The sequence below is a fragment of the Athene noctua genome, chromosome 18 (assembly GCF_965140245.1).
Source record: "Athene noctua chromosome 18, bAthNoc1.hap1.1, whole genome shotgun sequence".
In the NCBI taxonomy this organism is placed as follows: Eukaryota; Metazoa; Chordata; class Aves; order Strigiformes; family Strigidae; genus Athene; species Athene noctua.
The window spans coordinates 3,064,284-3,089,609 of NC_134054.1; the positions used below are offsets into that span (position 1 = coordinate 3,064,284).

Sequence of the window (25,326 nt, forward strand, 5' to 3'; positions counted from 1 at the left end):
GAAGTGCTATGTCCTTGGCACAAGGTTGTTTTGGTATTCCCCCACGGAGCCTGGGACAGTCACCCTCCCGTGCTGGTGACTGCTGTAGATAGAGTTGGAGGAGGTAAAGTATCTTGTGTTTGTAAAGAGGAAACTGTCACACTGTGTCCCCACCAAGCTCACCCAGGGTCTCCTGTGGTCCCTCTGATCACCTGATTTTTCCAGCTGCGAAGAGCCCTCGTGACCCTTCAGGGCAGTGGTGAGTGGGAAGAGTTGTCATCCTCTGCCCTCAAACACCGCTGGTGTGAACTCTCCCCGCAAGATCCTGAGTGTTTTTGGCACTTTCCTTTGAAGGGCACACTGCCAAAGGGATTAGCAGAAGAGTCAGACCAACCAAGTCCTGCAGTGTGTTACTAACAACGTTGCTGTTAACAGCCACCAAAGCTCACGTGCTGACAAGGCTGTAAATTCCCCTGTCTTCTAGGTGGTCAACCACCAGCAATGTGCTTCTGGCACCAAAACACCCAGTGCCTCATCCAGGAGGGTGCTGATGCAGAGGACAGCTCACCTGTTATGTCCTTGGCTGAGCAAGATGTCACCGTGGTTCCTGCATCTCTCTGGTCACCTTCTAGTGTCAGCCAAGCCAAGGACTTCATTCGCTGCCTGCCAGCTCACCTCTCCATGTACATCCTGGGTAAAGCTGCTCTCGTTTTCCAAGGGTGGTTTCCCCTAAGGGTAATGAATGGTCTGTAGCGTGGATAGAAGGTTAGTCAATCTGTGCCTTTAATTTCTCAGGGCTTTTGGATGAAAAATCCCTCGATGCATGTGCTGCTGTGAGTAGATGCTGGGATTTTCTGGCCAAAGAAGTCAAGAGGGAACGTGTGCGTCAAAGCATAGTACAGGAGAAGATCCTGTATTTGCAGGTATGGTGCCTGGGTTTCTGCCATTATTATGCACTTTAAGAAGAGTGTGTTTTTCTGCTACTGCCCAAGGCATTAGATGGAGATGCTTTTATTAGCAGCTACCTCCCAACTTCACCCTGTTCCTTCTTCCTCCGTCTGCAGAGCTAAGCCAGGTCAGGTGTTTGTACTGCCGCAAGTGAGCACAACAGAACAGCTTTTAGTGATCTTTAGAGAGCCTGTGACTCTAAAAATGGATCAAAGATTCTTGTAATCAAGAAAGCAGAGTTTGGTCACAAACACAACTAGTGGACTTCCAGGAGCTTGTGGAAATTGGGCAGAGCTACCTGAAGCAGCTCAAACATGAGCTTTATTTGCTTCACATAGGAAGATGGAAATGCTAGGGTTCTTTGTGAAAAGTTGGAGCTGGTGGTTGGGACAAGGTAAAGCAGAACTTCTAGGAAAGGCTTGTCCTGGTTAGTACAGACCTGCCATACACCAAGCTGTGTAAGGTAAAATTCCCAAAGAGATAGCTAGGACTCTCTCCATGCTTTGATTTGTGAAGAGAGAATAGAAATCTCTGCTCTGTGCTAGCATTCAGGAAGGCTTAATGGAAGATTTCACACATTAATAATGAATCTTAAATATTGATAAAGATGCTTTGAGAGCCTCTTGTCTCAGTGGGTTTGGATTCTGAATCAAATGAGCGCTCACCGAAGATGAGATGTACTTTGAAATTTTGTAGCTTATTAAAAGCTTAAGACTAGAATTTGGAAAAAAATAGAAAGCAGTTATTTTTCACAAGTTTAAATCTTATACCGACAAAGTAGTAAATGCAAACCAGGTCTCTTAGACAAATGTGCCAGTGTGTGCAGCTCAGCTTTGCATGTACCTTCAGCATCCCAGGGAAATGCTGAAGCATCAGCATGTGGGCAGCATCTTTCATGTGTGTGGGCTCTGCAGTAACTGCATCGCCTCTACTGGTTTGTTCCAGGGGTTGAGGCCCCGAGGAGCAGTTTCAAACTATGCTAAAACAGTCGATGTGACAATTCCACAGTTAAACGAAGAGGGTGATGTCATCGAAGTGAAAGGCCACAGTTGGGGAGGTCAAACGAAGGTATGTTGGAAGTTGTTTGCCTTCCACAGATCTGGCATTTCAGTATTTGGGGAGGAAGGAGGACATGGTAGTCTTGGAAGACAGGATAGTGAATTCGGAGTTGCTTAGCTCTTCTCCCACTCCCACTTCTGGCTTGGACCATCATGAGCACTTCATAAGGATAATGCTTGCTCAGCACCTTCTTGCACAGGAGGGAGCCGGCATCCCTGAACTCCTGCCGTGTCCTAATGCATCCCCCCACTGCACGCAGAGCCTTGAGGCCAGAGTGCTGGCAAGGCTGGGCAGCATCACAAGGACACGGCCTTTCCCCCAAAGAATAAAGGGTGTAGCTGTCAGGTTTTCCATTTTTGCCATGGCACATGGCATGGGAACAACCCTTGTTTCGGCACTGACCAGGAAGTTTCTGTGGTCTGGGTGTTCCATGCCAACACCTTGCCAACTCTGTGGTCTGGGTGTTCCATGCCAACTCTCTTGGTCTCGATGCTATAGTGGGGACCAAGCTGATATGTTTGATACTATGGAATAATGCTGCATTTCTCCCTCCCTGAGTCACTTTTCCCTACTTTCTCTTTCATTTTTTTCTTTTACTTTTCAGGAGAAGGAAGACAATCTGCAGGCAGCTTATCATGATCTGAAAACTGACACGATCCAGCTGGAGGAGAGAAATGTCTTCTGTGCCTCCTACAATATTCGTGTCCTCATGGAGCAGTGAGTAGACTGCCCGGCTGTAGGGCCAAACAGCAGCTTCTGAAAACCTGTCCCATTCCCTGAGATCCTTCTGTGACAATGTACAGCTGGAGAAGGGTCTCTCAGCATCAGTGTTAAGAAATCCTCAGTGTCAAATCCAGTTTTTTATAAAGATACCAAGATAAGATATTTTTGAAGACATAAGGGCTAGTGATCCACGGTGTATCTATCACAAGGGATATGGGGCCGAGAGGAGCCCTGTCCCCTTTTTAAGCTTACCCTCCAGATAGAAACTCAGTTATGAAGAACCAGGGACCTTGGTTGTGGTGCCCTGCAAAGCATTCACCCACTTGAGAGTGTTGCCCATCAGGATGCTCAGTGAGGACCATTAAGCATCAAAGAAATGCCTGTTGTACCTTGTTAGCTGGCTAAAGCTCATCTCAATCGCTGTTTCTTATCTAGATCAGACCGAAGCAGAATAATCCACTACAGTGGTGGAAACTTGGTAGCCGTTGGCTCTGCAGACCGAAAAGTGAGGCTTCTTGGTACGTTGGGAATGAAAGAAGTGCCACCTGTGCTCTCTGGCCATGCTGGGAGCATCAAAGCACTCTTCCTCAATGAGAAGAAAGGGTTTGTTCTCAGTGCAAGCTTTGATCTCAGCATCAGGTGAGCAGCACTGGGTCTGTGCCCTGATACCAGCCCCTTGGAAAATCCAGGAAAAATGAAACTTTAATCCTTCCACTCCAACCCTTAGGAATCCTCCTTTCATCACTTTCATTAGAGCAATGAAGAAAGAACAATAGACAAGGAAACGCATCCCCCACTCACACAGGACAGTTTCTGTTTCCCAGTTTCACCCAGTAAAATAGGAAGATGTGTTGACGCACAGGTTTTTCTAAAGTATCTTAAAACACCAGATATGTTTTCCATGGGCACTTGCAGTGAGATTCTGACCTTGCTAAGGTCAGCATCAAGTTCAGGGAGGCTGGATTTCTCCGTGACATTTTAGAAGGCCTGTTGTGCTAAGCAGGCTCAACACCTGGGTACCTGCTGTACAGCTGCTCCTTCCCAGGTACCGCACTCAGAAACAAGGGGTGGAGAAGATCCGCTCTTACATCTTATTTATCACTACATCTCAAAAATATTGTGATGAGGGGTGAAAAGTGAAACAGCAGATTGCCTAGCTCTGGCGTGGCAATTGCATAGGATCATTTAACTAAAGGGGAAAGAGTTATACCGCTCAGGCTCTGTCCTCCCTGCCCCTTCCCACTCCAAAAGGGCTGTTTGTTTAAGTGCAGGCTTGAGTTCTCTAGATAAAGTCAACAGAAATCATCTTGGTCAGTAAAAAAACAATCTTACCTGGAAAGCTCCATATTTTAAGGTTTATTGAAGGTAACTGACAAAGGTGAAATCTAGCCGCACATTTCCAGGCAGTTTGTAGGCAGAAGAATATTGGTAAAAGTTTAATACTAAGCCTGACTTCATCATTCCAAATCCTCCAACACTTTAGTGGAATGACTCCTGGTTTTAACCTAGTGTGTATGGGGGAAGAGCTGGAAATAATGAATAAGATGAATAAGCCATCAGTTAATCACTGCATTCCCTTTTTCGTTGGTCCTTTGTAGATGCTGGAATATATACAGCGGTGCTTGTGTGAAAATTTTTAATGGTCACTGTGGGACAGTCACCTGCTTGGACTTACATGAAGAGCAGTTTGTGTCAGGAGCCAGAGACGGGATGGTAAAAGGTGAGAGCCAAGATTTGCAGCTTCCCAGCTGAAGGCAAACAGGGGTGAGCAATGGGCAGAGTACTTGGGAGTTGTGATGAGTGTGACACAGGCAGTGTATGAGTATGAAAGTAAATCTATAAATCAGAAGGTGAATTTTAGTATCGCATGTTTTTGCTTCCAGAACAGCCTAAGCTGACACATGCAACACAAGGGCTCTGATTGTGTCATTGAATAAATTCTCATCATTTCTGCTTTTATTCAGTTTTAATAGCTTTGTGGCTCTAGGGCTAGACCAAGTCTTGGGAGACTTGTATTAAATTTCAGCTTTGACAGAAATTTCCTTGTTATTAGCTTACAGAATATGGATGAAAAGGATGTGCCATTTTCAGGACTTCACATTTAAAAATTTTGCCAGGCAAGTACACTCTTTAAACCAAGACCTGGCTCCATGCAGAGCTGAGGGTAGAAGGTGCAACTGTCATTCCAATAGTATCTTTTAATTAAATCAGAAAAATTTATCGTTGGAGCATATATATATTTAATATTTCTCCCCTTTTCCCCTAACAGTGTGGAGCTTGGAGAGTGGGAAATGTCTCAAGACCCTGAAGCACAAGAGTGCTGTTTGGGTAGTTAAAATGGACAGCACCCGTATTGTCAGCGGGGTTGTCCAAGGGCTGGTGAAAGTCTGGTGTGCTGATACTGGCACTCTGATCAAAGTAAGTTTCTTCTTAGCAGGATAATTTTGCGCTAAATAGTCAAAAATCTTCTGTGCTAGTGTATCATAGCTTTTTGCTTTTGTTGAAGACTTTCTAAAAAAAAAAAAAAACCCCCCCCAATCAAAGCAGTCTGAACTGATAAAAGAAATTGAGGAATTATTTGTAAGCAAATAATATAAAAACTGATTTGAAAACAGCTGTCAGTTTTTACCCAGGGTTTGATTTGCCTCGCTTAGCCTCCACCATTACTTGATCTCTGTAGATACATTAATCTCTGCTCCTGTAGAAACATTCAGAACCTGGGAAGAGGGTGGGAGGGCTTGGCTAACAGCTCCTGGCTAACAGCTCTTGGGCTTGGAGGTATCATGGGTTAGACCAAAATATGAAACTTGCTCTCAGAACCAGTTCATAAAGCTGAAGCAGCTGGATAGCTGCTCTGCAGTGTAAAGATTGAGGCCAGAGTCTGCTAATTACCTTAGCAGGCGTCCAGAATTAGTTGGAAGGAGTGAAGCTCTTACTACCCGTGGGGCAGAGAGTTGCCAGTTGAGATGCATCTCAGACGCCAGCTACCCCAGCGCCAGCTGAGCTGTTTGCAGTTGCCCCTTCCACTATAGTCAGAGCAGTTCACTCTCCTCCACTGGGTGAATCCTTGTGATCTCCTGGGTGATTCCATAGATCACAAAGGTCCCAGTGCAGTAACGTCTATTTAGCACATGTAATAAAGATGGAAAATGGGTGTTAATTCCACATCAGTAGCTCATCATCACCAACAAGCCCAGAATATTTCTTATAAGTGATTATAAAAATAACACTGTTATCCATAGGGTGTATTGGTATATTATAATAACACCCAATAAAACTGCAGTATAATATGTAAGGCTGCTGTGAAAGCCATAAGATATCTTGGCATGTTTATATCCAGATTGCTGACAGTGTTGTACCTATTTCTTTACTTTGCAGACATTAGAGGGGCACCAAGGCCCAGTTAAGTGCTTGTCCTTTGATCAGTGGCACCTAGTCACAGGAAGCACCGATGGATACGTGCTGGGATGGAGCATGTTGGGAAACCTTAAGAGATGCCTAATAGCTTTCCGCCACCCTAAGTAGGAATTGGATGTGTTTCAAGTTGTATTCAACAGTCCACTAAATCTGTAAAAAAAAAAAAAGTCTCCTTTATAGGAACACAAAACACCTTCATTATCAGTTTTAGGATTTGAAATATCCCCACTTCCAACAATCAGTCTTCATCTTTAAAACTGTCAGGCACTATTGTGGTCACAACCAGTGTTTGTTAGTTAAGACCTATAACAACCTAAAATGCAAATATGCAACCACTTGTTCACAAGTAGGGGTGGCTTAAGACTGACAGCCCAATATTTCAAGGCATATGCAGAAGGACATCGTGCCACCTGGTCAGCAGAAGATACTGTCTGTGTCAGAGGTGTCTCAGTTACATGCTGAACCCTATCAGCTGTATATTGTTATCTTCTAAAACTTTAATTGTTTATTAGAACTGTGAAAACTGTAGCATCATATTGTTTTAATTTCCTAGACATAAAAATGAAATTTAAAACACAGCAGATGGCTATAACCACACTGGTTGCTCTGAGGGTGTGCTCAGTTGATTTGTTTGGACACGGAGTGATTATGACAGACTTTACTACTCAGTCTTTTAAATATCTCAGAGAGCTTCTTTGTTCAGCCTGTTGATGGAGGCAGAGCTTTGCATCTCCTCCCAGACAAAAGAGGTGGTTGATCACGTCTCCTTGTGAAAGCATGATGAATGTACAAACACTGTCATGTTGTGTTTTCAGGGAAGTTCTGTCTCTGGAGTTCCTCTATCTCAGAGTCATCAGTGGCTGTGCTGACGGAAGGATTCGTATATTTAACTACCTGACTGGCACTTGCCTGAAAGTGTTGATGGCCAGTAGCAGAGGGGATCCCATATCTTCTTTCTGTGTTGCAGAAAACAGGTTGGTGATGACAGCCGCAGTCCCTGAACCAAACTAGACAGATAACGCTGTAATTTAAGGCATTATGTGTTTGGGGGTTTTTACCATACTTCTGACAAATAAGCTTTAAAGGGCTCTACTGCTTATTGGCTGCTTCAGTAATTTGGTTTTGTTAGCAATGGCTGAAAATAGATTTGCTTAGTCCATTCAGCAATCTACAGTTTCCTGTTTCTGTACGACTTAAGATACAGTGTTGGAACAGGCTGCCCAGGGAAGTGGTTGAATCACTATCCCTGGAGGTGTTCAGAAGATGTGTAGTCCTGGTGCTTAGGGACATGGTTGCATGGTGGACTTGTCCATGTTAGATTTGAAGTTGGATGTGATGATCTTAAAGGTCTCTTCCAACCTAAATGATTCTACAATTCTATGGACCGACTGTAAAGCTGAATTGAGAACCCAAATTTCTTAAGGGGTTGGAGAATCAAGCTCAAGCCTGACAAAGCCTTTACCTGTTCTCTGACCTACTGACTCTTTATAAAAGCCAATAATGGAGAATTATTTCAAGTTCCTTCACATCTGCACCTCTAAACTGAAGGTAGTTCCCAGCTTCTGTGCAAGCAATAGCTAAAACACTGGTGTGTTATCAATGCTGTTTTGGCCACAACTCTAAAATACAATAACCTGTGGGCTGCTATGAAGAAAAAAACCTCCATCCCAGCCAGACCTAGTACACCAGTTTAGGTTTAGATAACCCTAATAATATGTTGTCTCCAGTTTCTTTTGGCATTGCACTGATCTAGCTTAGTCCACTGTTGGCAATTTTCATCCTAATTATTTTAAAACTATTTTTGCCTTAGAGCTGAATGAAAAGAGCCCTGTAGAGCTCATACATAGTATGAGTTAAAATATACCACGTCTGATTGGACTGGGCTGATGGGACTAATTGCTACTGCTCCCTTAAACAAGCGATGGTTATCTTGAAGCTGTTTAAGTGCCCTCAGGTTTTGCACTGGGCAGAAGCAAATGGCCCTGTTAGGGAGTAACTGCTGTGTTAATGATACCTGTGCTTGTAACAGCTTCTTCCTTCCCGTCTCCAGGCTGGTGGTCAACTCACCAAGTAGTCTGTTGATGTTCCAGTTCGAGGATGTCAGGTGGGACTATACCTTAGACGCCAACAGAGAGGTGGTGGGGAAGAAAAAACAGTTCAAGGGGCCTTCAAACAGCACATCACTTCACCTTCAGCCAAGGAAACGCCCCGACCTCAGCCACATGCGTCGACTTGCTCTGAAGACACAAGGTGCTGACCAGCTCATGCTGTTGCTGGATACACTGGTGGCCACCAAAAACCTGCGGAACATCTCAAAGTATTCCGTACAGCCTCTGCAATATGCTGCCATTTTCTAAAATGAGTTCCAGGACCCGCTGCCTTCATCTGAATCAATTTACAGATGCTGCTTTTCTAAAGTGCAGTCTGGTAGATGTGCTGTTGCATTTCAATAGTTCTGTCATTTCCAGGCTTTTGTGAAACCTTTGTACCTCTTTAGAAAGGTTTGGTATAAATTCAACACGTTTGTCAAGACAGGCACTGTCACTCTCTAACTGAGTAATAGAGAAATCAGTAGTATTATTCATATTCTTACAGCTGGCATGCACGGAAACAGGGTGCTGATTCAGTGCTTGAATTATTTATTAGAAAATACTCTAGAAAGTCATAGGACACCTGCACTCAGGATCTGCCATCACGAGGAAATGTGATTGCACATAAGCAGGCACCTTTTAAATTGTAACACTGTGATTTTATTTTTTAAAAATCAGCTGTTATTTAATACAGCATGTATCACAAATTTTCCAGCTCTAAAATCAAACTGCATGTTGCAGATAAACTCATGGGCTAGGAAAGTTTTCGTGCCTGTACGGCCATCACATGCTGGCCTCCTTGATGCAGCCCTACTTGGTAAAAGATCTACAGTTTGTAGAAACAGGAAGCAAAGAGGGACTGCAATATATTTTAATTTTAGTTGCAAAAATGTATAGGTTAAGTATACATACTTAATATTTTTTAAAAATCAACATTTGCTGTCATCTTTGAATTCTGTGAGGTTTTCTGCTATTCAAATATCTTTGCATCATTTCTAATACCAAGGCCTTTAGAAGCTGTGATAAGAGGCAAAACAAAGACTTGAAACCTCATCAGTTATAAAGATTTTATTTAATTAAAAAAAAAAAAAAATTAACACCAGTGAAGTTTTGAGATAACCCTTCTGTTTTCTAGCTCTCTGCAGTGGACTGATGAAACCAGCAGCTTGCCAGCAACACCAGCATTTTCTCAAGATGGAAAAGAGTTTTCATGATCAGGCAGAGCAGCAGAAAAAGCTTTTCGCTCCTGGTACCACACAACCCCGTAGCTTTACCTCGGGAAAGTCAGCGAGAGCACGTTCTGCAAGAATCCTAGTGGATACTGGTAAGAACTCTTCACAGCTATGTAGGACAGTAATTCTTCAAACAAGTGCACCTAAGATAACTGAATGGATTAAACAAAAGGTAAGGAGCTCCAGAAGACAGGCCCGTTCCGGATGAAAAGTTTGCAGTGGTGAAACAGATCACTTTGCAGAGCCTGTGATGGCTACAGAAGCTGCTTTAGATCAATCAAATAAATAGGACAAGAGATCAGCTTTAGCTATAAAGCCAAGTTCTCTGGTATATAGGGGTTTTTTACTGTATCCTTATTCTATTTTTTTTGATTCCTTTAAGAGGTGTAAGAGAATTGGGCACAAAATTTATTCAAGTAGTTGGTATTGAATCAATAGCAGTATCTCAGAAAATCGGTTTAAAAAATTGTATGTAAATCGTCTCATTCAGCAATGACATGGCAACCTGAAACTTGTAAATGAGATAGTACTGAGATCATAAACATGGTCTGTGGCCATATGGCATTTGTCTCAAGTTAACTTTTCTCATGTTTTATATTCAAAATCTGTTGAGATCTTAAACTTTAAGACATACTCCAAAATCTTACTTCAGAAGAGCTGTACCAATTGGAAATCTCCAACCCCAAACTCCTGGTGTTTGTAACTAAGATGCAGGGTCATGTGTATGCGCAGATTAAGCAGCTGTAAATTCTGTAACAAGGAACAAGCAGTAATTTTCATTGTTGTTTTGGTGTATTCTGCCTTTCTGCACTGTAACTTAATGTTCTCTGAAAAACATTTCCAGAGGGCAGAAGTTTGTTAACCAGCCTGGAAAACAGAATTACAAAGCAATGACATGTGAATGGCATGACATTGCAAAGCAAAGTGACAAATTAATCGCTATGGCAAGGCCATGGGACTGAGCATCTTACACAGTCTGTGTCATAATCCCCATCAAGTTCTTAGTCAAGGGCATAATCACACAATCCATCCTGATGTCTCTGTCATACAGCACAAGTCACCCCATACACCCCCTGAGACTGCAGAGCTAGGCTGTGAAGCATGTCTTGTGATTTCCAATTCAAATGCAGCTCTCAGCAGTTAATAGTTCAGAGTGGTTCTTTGGTGTCAGCTCCTTCAAAGATTTCTACCCGGAACCAACTTGTCTTAAAGGCTTTTCCCAAAGCACAAACTGTAAGATGAGAAAGGGGTGTATGAGAAGAGGTGATGGGGAACCTCATTCCTTTTAGAAAGCATGGTTTCAAACACGGTGGATACCAAGCCCTCCACACACAAATACAAGGTATGTTGTGGAATCTGACTTCAGTTTGACCCATACCACTGCCTTGTAGCTTCCTAAGCTGCCTGTTCTGTAGATAAACTGGGACTGTCCATATGCCCGTCAGTCCAGCACCCATCCTTGCTCTTACTCAGAGTACTAACCTGCCAACAGCGATCACAAACTCAACTCCAAACGTACTGTTTTATTTTTGGAAACAGATGGCAAATCTGGACATGGCCCTTCTCTCTGTGCACCTGCACGTCCTGACAGGGCAGAAGCCGCTTTGCAGCATGAAAATAGAAGAGGTCCAAGTTGTCCAGTGTCCCCTGACAAGTTCCTCTTAACCACCAGCATGCTGCAGAATGCCTGCAAGGCAGCACCAGTCAGCTCCAGTACTGAGCACACTGCAAAAGTCAGGGAAGCATGGGAACCTCCATGGGAACCTCAGCAACGCCACCCTGAAATGGTACAAATATATACAACCCCTCTGCAACACAGAAAGGATCAGACAGTTCAGCTCCGACGTGTGAGATTGCACAGTGGTTCTCTGACTATGAAAAGAATTTCTATACCCTTTGAAACCAAACTGCTGCAGCTCAAGCTGAAAAACTCTTTGCATGGACCCACTGTGAATTCCTCCATCCCTGCTCCCTCCCTTGTACGTCCCAAGACTTGTTGTGGTTTGCTGCAAGAACGGAAAGCTCACGGTGGTCACGGTAAAGTCATTCCTCTCCCTCAAGATAACATTCAGTTTATCAGTCCCTTTACAGCTTCTTCTGAACTGATCAAATCAGCACGTGTGAGGATTGAACAAATCAAAAAAGAAGCGGTTTCCAGGAGAAAAAAGCCCTTTTGTCCATGTGCTGCAGTCCCTTCCCAGAATGACAGTGGGTTCAGGCTTCTGACAGGAAAAGAGAAGGAGGTGTATGAGGCAGCTACTGTAGCTCAGTATCAGGCACACGAGACAAAGCTCACAGAAGATCAGCAGAAAGCGTGCAAGAAGGCCTGGTTAAGGAAAATTAAAGGCCTACCTATAGACTCTTTTACTGAGGAGGGGAAAACAGCTGCTCCTGAACTTGGGTTTAATACATTTATCTGAGGTAATCCCTTAGTCTACAAACAGCCAGTATCTGAAGATTCTGGTGTGCAGCTGAGTTGCCATGTGACGATTCCTGGGGTTTCTAAGTGTAAAGGACATCTCCTCTGTAAGTTTTCCAAAGAGGTATTATTGGTGTATTCACCTATTTCTCAAGGCAGTCAATAGACGGAGTCCTCTCCTAGGTTTGTGTTGCTAGACCTGCTGTTACTACAGACACAGCACTGTTTGATGCTAATATAGCTCAACATATGGCTCTACTGTGTGTGAATAATTAAAAAAAAAAAAACAACCCACAACTCGTTAGAGTGTGTGTGGATTCATTAGAGTTAATAATCTGAACAAATGTGGGCTGAAAACTGGTGATCAGTTGCACAGTCTAGTTGGAGGCCAGTAGCTTGTGTTGTAGCCCACGGGTGAATACTGGGACTGATCTTATTTAACATCTTCATTAAATAGTGTCATGGATGATGGGGCAGGGTGCACCCTCAGCACGTTGGCAGATGACACCAAGCTGGAGGAGTGGCTGATGCCATCCCGAGGTGCTGCCATCCTGAGGGACACAGACAGGCTGCAGAAATGGGCTGAGAGAGACCTCGTGACATTCAGCAAGGGGAAGTGCCAAGTCCGGCCCCTGGACATGCTGGGGGCCAGCCAGCTGCAGAGCAGCTTAAAATTTAATTTGTATTATGTAAACAATAAAAGTAGTGGTTTCTGTTTTTCTGTTTTCGTGGATAAAATGCCTAAATGTGCTTAATTTCCATTAATGCTCAGGACCTAAATTGGCTTGAGTCAGGAAGACAAAAACCTGTCTGGCTGCCCAGCCCTGAGTAGCTAGACCATTATTCCATATTACCATTATTTTCTTGCCTTAAGGGCTAAAGGCAGGACAGTCCTGCCCATGGTCATGTCAGGGTCCTTTCAGCAGCAGTTTTGGTTTGAGATGGAAGTCTGTGAAACTCCCCATACAGTAGGGTGAGGATTAGTTTTCGTTTGTTTATTTTAATGTCATCTTCAACTTCCAAACCCTGTGATTAAGCCAGACCTTGCTAACAGTGGAAGATAACAACAGTTGTCCCCCAAAGAATAATAATGAACCAGTAATAAAAAATAAGTATCCATGTAAAAAGAAACTACTGAAGATGTGGGAGCTGGACTGTTGTAGTTCAGATTTGCTGCCGAAAGGCTGGGCAGGGTGGAATGAGGGAGGATGGAGGTTGGCAGCTGGCCTTATTGCAGCACATCTGTGCTATGGTACAGGGATTATAGCCGTCTGAGGTGGGTTTGCTTTTTTCAGACACGAAGCAGCAAGGATTTCACACTTAGCCACGGGATGGCACTTTCTCACAAGAAATCAGGCGTAAGCCCAGCACAGCTGCAGCCAGAGGCCCTCTGGCACAACCCCCCTGGAAAAAAGCATGTAATAGAGGAAGCCTGATGGAAAAACATCACGGAAAGGCTGATGCCTTTTTAGTCATGCCGAAGTGAGGAGGATTAGAGTGTTGTCTTCCTATTTGGAGCCAATAAATCAGCATTTCCCTGCAGGTGTGGGTGCTCAGGCCTTGCAAGATGCTACAGCCAACAGAGGTGGTGTGAAATTACCGACAAAGGCAGAGCTGGACCCAGTCCTGCGACCGGCTTTAGCTCAGCACAGAGGGTGCAAAGCTGGGAGCCGGGCGTCAGAGATGCACTGGAAGGGAATTAACGTATGGGAAGATGTCGTACACGGTATGTGAAGTCACTTACGAAGGTAACTAAGAGGAGTTTGTTTTACTGTCTTTTCAATTAACTTCTGAATTAAATTGACCTTTGTGTGCCCCTGGCCTTCAGGCATGCAGGGTTGAGAACCTGGGGGTGCTGTGAGCAGCACTGGTGTGCAGGGCACCCGCAAGCAGAGATAAAGCCAGGCAGAGTGGTGGCAAGATAGTTTCGATAGTTTTGTTGTAACAAGGTGCCATTAATGTTGTACTTGTCATCCGCGAAGTGCAGATAATATGATCCTGATGTGATGATACCGTATTGATGTCACAGCATTTTTGTCCATGTAGCTCAACAGGAGATTCTGAACAAAACGTGCTTTTACCTGAGTGTCGGTTATGACTAGAGGTGTCTGTATTTCAGCAGAGAAATAGTGCCTGATGCTTCACATGGTGAAGAGAAAAGGAACAAGAGAGTATTAAAAAGAGGCAACAGCAAGGATATGAAAAGTAAATTAAATTTTTATGTAATATTGTATTTATCAGTTATAGCTTTGAATCGCCTGTGAAATGGCATGCTGCTTTAAGTGAGCATTGCAAGTGTACTGGTTAACTAGGTAAACAGCAAGGATTTTTTAATAGTGTCTTTGAATTGGTATGAAAACAAAACTGTACACAGGCAGTATTGAAACGAAAGCATGGCTTACTTGTTCATGGCTGGATCACACGCCATGAGGTTTGATTGTGTATGTCACCTAAGATAGCGGTGATTCTAATAACTTGACATCCACCCTTTCTAAATTAAAAAAAAAAAAAAAAAAGATGTATGAGAAGGACAATTAAGCAGACAGGTCTTTACATAATAAACATTAAGTCCTCTGACTTGCTGCATAATACACTTATTTCTGTGGTGCCTCTCTGCTGTGGTTTTTCAGATGTTATAGAGAAATAAAGGGTCAATCTGAATCCAGTCCAATTTTTGAGAAAGTGATGAGAGCGAGGGCTGTGTCACTAGCAGGTACCAGAGCTCTTTATAAGCAAGCATGGAGCATGGGTGAATCCCTGGAGCATGGGTGAATCCAAGCCCCAGGGTTACAGTCGTCATGTCTGGGATTTGCCCTGCAGCTCCATGCCTTGGTCTCCCTCCTGGATGGCTCTGACTGTGGGGTCTGGGGCCCCAGCTGCATTTTGGGGACAGTGTACACAAGAGCGTGACACCTTGCTGTGCCCCAGCAGGCACCTGTGGGTGGAAATGCCCAGGGGAGCTTTGGCCAACACCGATGCCTGAACAAGTCAAAAGCAGCTGAGACCTGCTCCCCAGCCCAGAGTGTGTCCTGTCCCCAGCATCGAGCACCTGGGGGGCATCTGGGTGAAGATGCTGTATTGATCACAAAAGAACGGAGCATAAAGTACTTTTTTTTTTTTTCTTTGTCTTCAAAGCAAATGTTTGGCCATATATTTAAAAAAAAAAAAAAAGGAAAAAAACACGACAAACAGATGGCTGTTTCCTTCAGAGGTTTTTGAGTATAATTTTTCATTGACTTTTGTTGTTTGTTTCACTTTTTGATAGTTTAACATAAAGGTTAGGCATTGGTGCTGTGTATCTTTCAGGGGTCCCAATAAATTTGTGCTTCTCCAACAATAACTTTTTATTGCAGCAACACTGAGGGTAACTTCTGTAATGTCTCTTATGCCGCACCACAACCTGGTTTTAGATTTTTGCAGAGAAACCATGGGGAAGATTGCCCAACTGAGGGTAACTTCTGTAATGTCTCTTATGCCACACCATAACCAGGTTTTAGATTTTTGCAGAGAAACCATGGGGAAGATTGCCCAACGAGAATACATCATTGGTACCAGCACCTCATATGCTTCCACATCATGGCTTTAGAAGATGATATTTTAAACTAAAAACTAAGGATTATCGGTAGTGATGTGTGCTAACGCTAAATGAGAGCTCACGTGGGTCCCCCTTGCTTGCTGTCCCCTCTCCCACCAGCGTGTGGGAGACGTGAAGCAGATAGGCTACCAGAACAGTCCAAAGTACTCCTGGGTCAGCCCAATTTGAGACTTTTTCCTCCTTAAAACCCTCTAGATTTCTACATCTTTGCTTTGATGTATGACTTGCTACAGATGTCACAGTCTTACTAGTCTGAAATCTCTTCTAAGGCATATGAATACCCCAGAGGATGAGCTACTCCCCAAAATAACTTAAATCTGACCTAAACACGTAGTTCTTCAAGAATACAGCAGCTGCCAGATCCACTCAGTAAGCAGTTCTGCTGGAGCTGGCTACGGTGAGTGATCTAGAAAGGGAGAGATCCTTTTTGCTTCAGACAGGATCAAGTCATGATCCTTCAAATAGGTGGCAAGTAATAAAAGAATGTTGTGCCCTGTTGCAAGGCAACCTCTTTGTTCCTTTGTGCTGGCCAGAACAGATGGAAGAACAAGCAGAAGGAATAACTAACTGTACAGTTAATTCTGCCATCTTCCCTTATAAATGAAGTGGGAATTTCCTCATTTCTTCCCTAACGAATGTCTTCTAAGTTGTTCATGTACCAAACCCACTGGGCAGCGTGTCTCAGACAAGCTGTTTGCAGATGGTTTCCTTGGAGTGCGAGTGAGCTGGCAGCTGCTGATGGCTCCTTGCCCCTCATGTACAGTCACACAACCGCTGTAATGAGCAATTTTGGAATCAGGGCACCATCAACTTGCACTTTTTTTCCCGCAAGCTCTGTGCCTTTCTGTGGACTTTGTAAAAAATGAAGCTTAAATCTACCTCTTTCTTTTCAGCGGCAGCTGCTTATTGTTAGTGATTTGTTTTAATTTGAGTTAATTTTTGCTGATTTTGATAAGGAATGATTAGGAATAATCAATTAAATGGAATCTCACAGAAATACTGGTTTTATAAAAGATAGTGGTGTAAAGTTTTAAGCAGCCATAGAGATGTTGTATTTAGTTTAAAGTCACCATGCAACCGGTTCTGCTGCTGGACAAGGTACCATTGTTAGACTGTTTGGTGAGGACGATTCATTGCCCTGGAGACCAGGTGTTTTAAAAGTTGCATTGTGAAAGGGCCTCGGAGCATGTTAAAATCGCAATGTGAGCCAAAGTCCTTGAGTCAAAGCCACTGGAGGGTCTTTCTTTTTGGCCAGCAGTCCGTGGTGGTCGCACAAGCCGCCCCCGACTCATTTCAGGGCTCAAGTGCGCGTGGCCGGGAAGGGGTGGGGATAAGAAAATGAGTTATGAGAGTTAACATGATTATGTATGAGAACTTGATTAATATGTATGACTGTATCCTAAATAATCAGCATGTTACAGGGGTTAGGGGTGCGTTGTTGGGGAGACAACTCTCCTGTGCACCCGGCCGTTACTACAGGAGTCTGTCTGCTTATCTACGTCCCATTGGGGTCCATAAGCCCTTTTATCCCGTCTTGGTGACATTATATTCTAAAAATACTGATCTCAGAGTGTTACTCGGTTTTGAGCTTTTTCTATAGCATTTTCTAGCCATCCAGTTGTTCGGATTTTTTTGACCTGTGCCGGGAGCAGAGATTTTTATCGAGCTCCTCGGGAAGAGGCGCAGTGAGGCCGGAGCTGGGCGGTGGGTACAGGCAGCTCCTGCTGAAGGTACCGGCTTGTGTCAGTCGACCCAGGCACCCGCCTGCCCTGTGGGGAAGAAGAGAGTGGCTAAACACCCAAACCTCTGGGCCTGCGCGGGCTCCTCCAGGTGTTTCCGGGTCCGTGAGAACAGGACAGGGGAGGCCTCACCAAGCCCACTTCTCCTCCGACAAGCTCTCCCTCAGGCTCCACCTGCCGTCGAGTCGGGCTGTTTGTGTGCCTCACGGAGCTGGCGAGGCGCACGGAGGCGCACCCCGGGGTCCCGGCCGCCCGCAGGACCGGCCCCGCCGGGAGCGGCGCCCGCGGCCAGAGGCCCCGCCGGTGGATGGGAGGGGACGGGGCGGGGCCGCGGCCGGGGAGCGGGGGCGGGGTGGGGGCGTGGCCAGGGGCGGTGACATTAAAGGGGCGGGGGAAGGCAGCCACGTCTCCCGCTCGGTGCGCACAGCGCGCATGCGCGCAAGGGCGGTGCTGGGGGGCGGGGAAGGCGGCGGGCGCGTGCCGGGATTGGCCGTTGGCGGTGACGTGGCGCGTCAGGCGGAAGTGCGGCGGCTCCGACCATGCTCCGGCAGGTGAGCGGCCCCGCCGGGCGGGGTCAGGGGTCGGGGTCAGGGGTCAGCGCGGGGGGCCCGGGGCCGAGGGGGGGGGCAGGGACCGGGCCTGGGCTGGGCCGGGCCGCCGGGAGCGGGGCGGCAGCTCCCGGGCACCGGCGGTGCAAGATGGGATAGGCGCTCTCCGCTGTCACAGGCCTGCGGCCCCCGGGAGGCCCGAAACACCGCAGCCCCCCTCGGAACGGGTTAAAAATGCGTGAGGAGGGGCGGGGGACGGGGCGGTTTGACGCTCGGTAGCGCTGCGCTTGCGTGTGCCGGCTGAGAGGGGCGTCGAGGCAGGGCTGGGCTCGGCTCGGGGAAAAGGGTTTCTGGGTGAGACTCGGCAGGTCCGGCGCCGTGGTGTCCCCTGCCTGCAGGGCCCGCAGAAGCGGGGCACCCTGTCTGTAAAAATAATCAGTTCTGGTTCTGTCACCGGTGCATTCACTGAAATGCGGGAGGATGCGAGTGTTGCCTGACTCAGGGATAGCTTCTGTACACGGTAACAAGCTCTCTAAGAGGAGTAAAGAGACCCGAGGCCAGCTGCCTGGTGCAGAATGGAGCCTTGGACTCACACTGTCAGCTTATGTAGTTTTTGCTAAGCACAAATCAAAACATCTAATACTGCGATTCCTATTTTGTATGTGGTTAAATCTTAACATTCTTCCCAAATTCATTTTGATCTTAAGGTGACACCGTAATGCTTCTGGGTAATCAAAGCTGGCCCTGCTTGCAGTTGAAAGCAGATTCATTTTTCTGATATAACTCTGCATCTGTTCTCCATTTTAGGATAGCAGTGATGACATTGAAGATGTGTCTCTCTTTGATGCAGATGATGATGTATCCAGGAGATCAAAAAAGTCAAAAATAAGGTTAGTGGTCATACAGAGCTTCAAGATGAGGTCTAGGCAGAAGTGAGGAAGGAAAGCCTATCTTATGACATCAAAATATGAAAAGGCAAATATTTATTTAGTTAGAGGTGATGGAGAGTAACTTCTGGATGACTGAGTGCCAATTTCGGAAGCTCAGTTGGAATTTGTAGGTCTGTGCCATCACGCTCCTGGGCGCCCTCACATTGAATATGTGTTTGTGTTCCTGTGTGTAAGGGATGGACACTGACACAATGACTGTGTAACGGGAGGTTCTCGCTGTATTGAGTGCTGGTTCTGGGCTAGTCCATTCCCCCTTCCCCAGTCTTTGTTCCTGACTGTGTTTGGTGCTGCCCCACTGTCTGCCATGTCCTGGCGTGGTTGGTCCGGCCACATCCTGCCTCGTTCTGCCCAGCCTCCTGCCTCAGAGCAGTGTCTGTGCACGTGCTGTGGTGACCTCAGATCTGTTCTGACCTGGAAACTGCAGAAATCAGAAAGCACGGCAAGTCTGCTGCCTTGAGAAATGTGATCTTCAGAAGTATTTCCTCTGTCAGAACCTTTTAAAATTTACCCCCTAAAAATTACCTCATGCTGAAGAGCAGGTAAAGCTCCCTGTCCCCTTCCACCCCAAATTCTGCCTGCACATGGGGAATCACTGCATGTAGAATGTGTCTGCCTCACGATAAGCTTCTAGTCAGTTTGTTTCCCATATTTGCAGCAGTTGTTGCACAGCAGGTTCACATTATGGTGCTGGGCCTTATCCTGTGAGTTGGAGGGAGATCGCCTTGGCAATGTCCTTTCTCTGAAATTGCTTCAGTCTTGTCTGAAAGAGCTGTGACTGTGCTGTCCTTCATTCCAGGCATCCAGTGGCATCATTTTTCCACTTATTCTTCCGAGTCAGTGCGATAGTTGTCTATCTGCTCTGTGAGCTCTTAACTAGCAGCTTTATTGCCTGCATGGTGACAATTATTCTCCTCTTGTCGTGTGACTTTTGGGCTGTAAAGGTAAGTTCCTCTTATGCTTTTTGTTATCTTCATCTTGCTGTATAAATAATTGAACAGTGATAGTCATGTCACCAAAAAAGTAACTTTGTGCCTTTCCCACAAAATGATACCTAAAATATTCTCAGATACTGTGTGATGTATAGCAAAGCATTGTAAAATAGTAACTCTTAAGTCTCTGTGTGTCAGGCATTCAGCAGACCCGCTGCCTTCCCCAGCAATTCCCCCTTTTTGTATTTGTGCTAAGAATATTGCATTGGCAGTCTTCTGCAGAGCCCTTTGCAGGACACTGATGAGACATGGCAACATTAAACACACATCTGTGTCCCTGACATTTTTTTTTAAATCACATGGAGAACATATATTAGGGTTTCTTTTAGGGTAGCACAGGCTTCATTGTGAGATCTCTTTTGAATCGCCAGAAATACGCCTCACAGTAATTTGGTATTGTACCGGACATATTAGAAAATAGTTTGTTGGGGATGTGAGAGCCTTGTAATCTTGTTTTCCCAAATGTGAGGCCAATGAGCCATTGAAAATAGCTGAACTTTGGAAAGTAGTTTCTTTTATCAGAAAGTCTAAAGCTTGTTGCTTTTCTTCTGTTTCAGAATGTCACAGGGCGACTGATGGTTGGCCTTCGCTGGTGGAACCAGGTAGATGATGATGGTAGAAGTCACTGGGTATTTGAAGCCAGGAAGGTAAATTAATTATTTTTTTTTCTTTTAAGTTTCTCTTTTTTATGAAACTCCTGTTAATTAGCAGATATGCTTATGATGGTAGATTGTACAACGTAGGCATTTACTTCCAGACACAGATCTGTGATGAAGTGCTTGTTTCATGGAGGCTGCTGAATGAGCTTTGTGATTGTTGAATTAAGTTTAAAAATTTTCATGATGGCTTTATGTAAGTAACCTAAAAAATCCACATAAAATGCAGTAAAGGTTGCCATGTCATGTTAGAACCTACAGGTTTTTGGGTGTGAACTTGGAACAGTTGATGTAGCTTTTATCTTCTATAGAAAACTATTGGAAGTGGGAAGAAACCTGCATAGCATTTGTCCTGTGCCCTTGCGTCCGTGGTGGCTGCTGCTGAGTCTCTAGCATCCCATCTGTCAGGCACCTCACCATGTGTCGTGTATTGACCCTTTTGATCCCTATTTGTGTGGAGCTGATGACACTTCTGGCATGCACATCTGGAGTGAAGTAAAGATTAATTTCCTGCAGTCACGTGGGAAGTCTGCAGAGGTGTAGGGGCTTGAAGCTAAACCTTTCTCCAGCTGAGTTTGTGCACTCCCTACAGGCACATTCTTTCGCAAAACCATGTTAGCTTAGAAAAGCTAGAACATAATGGGGGGTGGAGGGAAAGGTAGCGGAACTGCTGGTGATGCTGTACAATTAGCCCTAAATTTTTAACTCGGTCTAGATTTTTTGACTACTATAGGAAGAAGTGACTGCCTGCTTGTGATCTTCAGCTGTGTAAAGACTTTATAAAATCAGTAGTGTGACACATACAGAGGTCTGAGTAAAGGAAAAATTACCGTAATTTGATGCCTAAGAGTATCAATATTTAGTTCTACCAGTGCTAGGATTAGTGAAATTCTGGTTGCCTGTGCAGTGATTTGGAGGTAGAAGACTTTACCTGTTTGGCTGTTTCTAAGCTCTGTAACTGAACTGTGTAGTAAATGTCATGTTTCTCAAACTTTTAGCCTCAAGAATTCCAAGAGGATTTGATACTGCTGCCTCCACTGTTTCTGATAGAAAATTTACAGTTGAGTCCCTTAAATAGAAACATCTTCTGTTGCAGAAAGATTTTTATGTGATATAGAAATTGATCTTCAAAGTGCCTGGTACTGTTGCATGGAGACAGAAACCAGAGGGCTTGTAGATTCTGAACTGTTTTTAATGACAATGTGATCTGTATAATGGAGCAGCCTGTTAATCTCCATTTCCTTTCTGCTTCTAGGTGTCAGCGCAAGGCAGTAAAACCTCATCAGAAGCAGAGTCCCGAATTTTCTGGTTAGGACTAATTACCTGCCCTATGATCTGGGTGATATTTGCATTCAGTGCTCTCTTTTCTTTCAAAGTGAAGTGGCTGGTGAGTGGACTCCCTTGACTCAGGAACAGATCCTGTGTGTTACAGGCAAGGTGGTGTAAATCAATGACTGTGTTTTCCTGTGCCTTAGGCAGTGGTTGTGATGGGAGTGGTGCTTCAGGGAGCCAACCTTTATGGTTATATCAGGTGTAAAGTTGGCAGTAGAAAGAACTTGACAAGCATGGCGACCAGCTATCTTGGGAAGCAGTTCTTGCGGCAGGTAAGATTTCCAGGGTTTTGGAAACCCTCCAGTCATATTTGTTTCTGTCCGTCAGCTTCCTGACTGCCTGGGCCATGAAAAGAAAGACTGAAAAAGTTATCTGTAGTTCTGTAGAGGAAACCTCTGCACATTGCTGCTTTGTGAAATTGAGCCCCCCTTAGTAAAGTCACAGAGTAACTTGCTAATTATTGGCATCAAGTTCCATTTGCAGCACATTGTGGGTTCACATTATTTGCTGGTGCCATGGACAGGTGCCATTGAAATTACTGGAATATGTCTGGTACATTGGAAATCAGGAACATATTCACTGTGTGAACTACCTTTGGATAATGCATTGCTAAATTACTCCTTTCACTGCTTCCTCTCAGGTTGTGCTAGCCACAAAACCATACATCTGGAGGGATGTGGCACTGCTGCTTGTGCTTCAGTGCACAGCTGCAGCGTGTGTAGCTCTTAGCTGAAAGGGCTGCTGCTGCCTTTTATATTCTTTTTCACTTCCAACCTTCTCAAGAGGTCCTTTTCTGCCCCAGCGCTGGGTTTTCTCCCTTCCACGGGTCCCTGCAGTGGTGGGCACAGCCGAGCCCTGTCCCTTTTCTAGGCTGTCATTTAACATCTGCTTTGATCGAGTTGCCTGAGTGTGCTGTGTTACGCAGACAGCTCTGGGGACAGGTGGTTTGGCTGCCACGGATTCACCGAAGTTTGCTGGGATTACTCATTAATTGATCAGAAGCTCAAACTGTGATAAACCTTTCTTGGCTGGCAGTGCTGGGATTGTGCTCTTCTGTAGCTGGATCTGCTTCTGAATGCTTTTGCCACTGCAGTGGTTAACCAGAGGTCCAGACCAGTCTCAGTCTCTGACAGAAATTAATGTCTTGCCTCAGAGTCATGGCAGCGAGTGATATAGTTCTGTACTCCATTTCTTCTCTTTTTTATTTATTTTTTTGCCTTCTGCAGACTGTGGCTAAAGAGGACCAAACACCATCCTGAATGTAGTGGAAGCCTCAAGCCAGACCAGATTCACAGTAATGGACAACAGAGAGTTTTGCTCTGACCGTGAGATTTGGGAGCTGCGTACATCAAGTGTGAATTCAAAGAAGTGAATAAATTGTGCAAGACTTCAGGTTAACACTCTGGCAACTTATATTCAATTTTCTACTAGCAGTTTGTGTTTCAGTCCTTTAGTTTTATTAATTAGAATTGATTTGTCTAAACTTCAAATTAAAAAATACCCTAGGTGGCTCTCATACAGGTTTAGAACTACTGGATGAATTAAGAGAAAATTGCTTGACATCCTTCAGAAGAACTGTGCACAAGCTGAGCCTTGTTATCCAGGAACTCCCCCAACTCCCAGCAGCTGGTGCCTCACATAGTTTCAGTTGTGGACGTTGCTGTGTTTTGTTCTTGGAGGTCATTGCTGCTTTGTTACGGAGTTTAGATAGTGCTCTTTTGGCTCTGCCTCTCATTCTGTGATTTCAACAGCGCTGAGATGGTTGCAGTGAAGGACATCTAAAGGAGATGTTGCTGTTGGCTCAGAGGGAAGATGATTGAAATCTCGTGGAAGCTGCAGAAAGTGACTTCTGAGCACCTCAGGTCATATTTACCTGAATCACTCTTGGAGTTCTCAGCAACATCTTAAACCCCTGCATTTATGGGAAGTCCCTGTACCTGTAGGCCTGCCCCTGTATGGAAATGACAAGAGTAAAACCAGTTTCTGAGGCAGGTTGCTCGGCCGTCCCGGAGCCGGAGGGTGTCGGGGCACAGCCGATGGCTCAGTGGTGCTGTCGCCATCGGGCGTGGTGGCAACACGGCATGGTGCCGCACGTCCGGTGCCGCCGGGCTCCTCCGGCCGGGAGGGTGTAGGGTGGTGGGATCTGCAGGTTCCTCACCAGCCCCTCGGCACAGGGAGCAGGGACGACAGGGGTTTATGATTTTTGAATCCATGCAGAGTGCTGTTCTCGAGCTGTGCTCCCCAAGGTGTCTCTAGGGGCTGGAAAAAAAGCCTTTTGTAGGATTGTGTGGTGTTGGCTGGCAGTGTTCACTTAGACAGCTGGAAGTGGTGTGTTTTGTGTGATAAGCTGTATGAAAAGGGTCAGTTCCTCCTTGTCACGTAATTCTGTTCAAGGCAGATTGTACTTTCGTGGCAGCAGATATTGTAGACTTCAGATGAGATATTTTAAATTAAGAAATGGTTTCTTTTTGAATAATGGGTATTGTAAATTGTGGGATTGCATTAACATGATTCCTCTCCCTGTACTGTAGCAATATTTGGGAGCTGTACATTTGTTTAACTCTTTGGATTGATACCTTCCTTTTGTAAATATGTATTTATAAAATCTTGAAATTAAAATAATGCTTTGTTTAACCAGACAAGATATCCCTTCTGCGATTCACAGCCGAGCTCTGTTTGTACACTGTGTTCTTGTGATGTACAGGGGTTACTTGTCAAGTTAAACGGTGCTGTTCAGCGAGCTCTGGCACACTTCCTTTCACCTGGGAGTCTTGGACAGTTTTCCTTGTGCAAACACTTCCTTCCCAAGCGTGCTGGAGTGGTGACCATGCAGAGCTGGAGGGGTTGTTGCTCTGTAAGGCTCTGCTGGAGGGGCTGAGAGGCTCCTGAGGGCACTCGGAGGGCCCCGCTGCCCAGGTCCCGGGCTCGCTCCTGGCAGGTGGCAGCGTGCTCCCATAAATGCTCCTGCCACCACTGACGGGAACGTCTAATCCCCTTTGAAGTGGAAAGGATGATTTGTTTCAGAGGAATGAATGTAAACAGGCCAAATGAAGTCAATCACTGAAGTAAAGGTGCTTCTGCAGCCACGTGGGGATGCACGAGTCCAGTGTCTGGCCTGTGCGGCGTGAGGGAAGGGAAATCCTGTTCCAGCCCAACGAGCCCCCGGTTCACCACTGCTGGCCGAGGCACGGTGCTGACTGCAGCACAGCTCCAGCCACAAGGTAGTTGTTTTAAAATGTGTTGAAAGTTTTGGACTTAATGTTTATTCCCCTGCTGCCAAACTTCCCCCAAAACTACTGGAAAGCAGAGAGTGCTTTTCTGGAAGTTGCAGTTTATTTAATAAAGGACAGAGGTATTAGTATGTGCCTTTAAGTATAGACCTCTTCGGCTTATTTTTACTCTCTTGGCAAGTGTTTAGTCTTTTGGCTCACGAGAAGCTGGCATTTTACTGCATTTCTCCACAGCATGGATCAGAACCAAATTTCTTATCGCTGCTCCAGTTGGGTGTGAGTCTCTCATTTCATTTTTTTACTCGCTGTGTGCTGGGATTTCCTGTGAAGCAGGAAGTGGGAGTTGCTGCAGAATGGGGAAATTCTCTGAATGTGCTTTTTTTTCAACGAGCCTCTGGAATCCACACTAAGCCAGTTTCT

General features: G+C 45.2%; 2 protein-coding genes across 3 annotated transcripts; both read left to right on the plus strand.

Annotated features, from left to right (window-relative positions):
- The first annotated feature begins 480 nt into the window (after positions 1 to 480).
- FBXW10B (F-box and WD repeat domain containing 10B) lies at positions 481 to 11,868 on the plus strand. The gene is made up of 12 exons (XM_074922364.1): positions 481 to 673; positions 775 to 902; positions 1,873 to 1,995; positions 2,591 to 2,703; positions 3,145 to 3,348; positions 4,308 to 4,429; positions 4,979 to 5,127; positions 6,088 to 6,230; positions 6,942 to 7,100; positions 8,177 to 8,376; positions 9,352 to 9,540; positions 10,988 to 11,868. The coding sequence occupies exons 1-12, from the start codon at positions 481 to 483 to the stop codon at positions 11,866 to 11,868; spliced, it is 2,604 nt and encodes an 867-aa protein (XP_074778465.1).
- Positions 11,869 to 17,658: 5,790 nt separating this feature from the next.
- TVP23C (trans-golgi network vesicle protein 23 homolog C) lies at positions 17,659 to 24,988 on the plus strand. 2 transcript variants are annotated; one of them, XM_074921779.1, is made up of 7 exons: positions 17,659 to 17,752; positions 18,557 to 18,639; positions 19,496 to 19,640; positions 20,246 to 20,335; positions 21,600 to 21,731; positions 21,820 to 21,948; positions 22,903 to 24,987. In XM_074921779.1, exons 1-7 carry the CDS (start codon positions 17,741 to 17,743, stop codon positions 22,933 to 22,935), a joined length of 624 nt encoding a protein of 207 aa, XP_074777880.1. In that variant the 5' UTR covers positions 17,659 to 17,740; the 3' UTR covers positions 22,936 to 24,987. The 2 variants fall into 2 exon arrangements, with proteins under 2 accessions (XP_074777880.1, XP_074777881.1); XM_074921780.1 differs by lacking the exon at positions 17,659 to 17,752 and adding an exon at positions 17,969 to 17,987 and having other exon boundaries at positions 22,903 to 24,988.
- The last annotated feature ends 338 nt before the right edge of the window (positions 24,989 to 25,326 follow it).

What these genes read in the sequence shown, in the direction of transcription:
- FBXW10B (XM_074922364.1), top strand. Translation starts at nt 481, where the DNA reads ATGTGCTTCTGGCACCAAAACACCCAGTGCCTCATCCAGGAGGGTGCT. An exon ending in CAGAGACGGGATGGTAAAAG is followed by an intron (nt 4,430 to 4,978) that starts GTGAGAGCCAAG and finishes TTCCCCTAACAG; the next exon opens with TGTGGAGCTTGGAGAGTGGG. An exon ending in AAGAATCCTAGTGGATACTG is followed by an intron (nt 9,541 to 10,987) that starts GTAAGAACTCTT and finishes TTTTGGAAACAG; the next exon opens with ATGGCAAATCTGGACATGGC.
- TVP23C (XM_074921779.1), top strand. An exon ending in TCAAAAAAGTCAAAAATAAG is followed by an intron (nt 18,640 to 19,495) that starts GTTAGTGGTCAT and finishes CCTTCATTCCAG; the next exon opens with GCATCCAGTGGCATCATTTT. An exon ending in GGAAGCAGTTCTTGCGGCAG is followed by an intron (nt 21,949 to 22,902) that starts GTAAGATTTCCA and finishes TGCCTTCTGCAG; the next exon opens with ACTGTGGCTAAAGAGGACCA.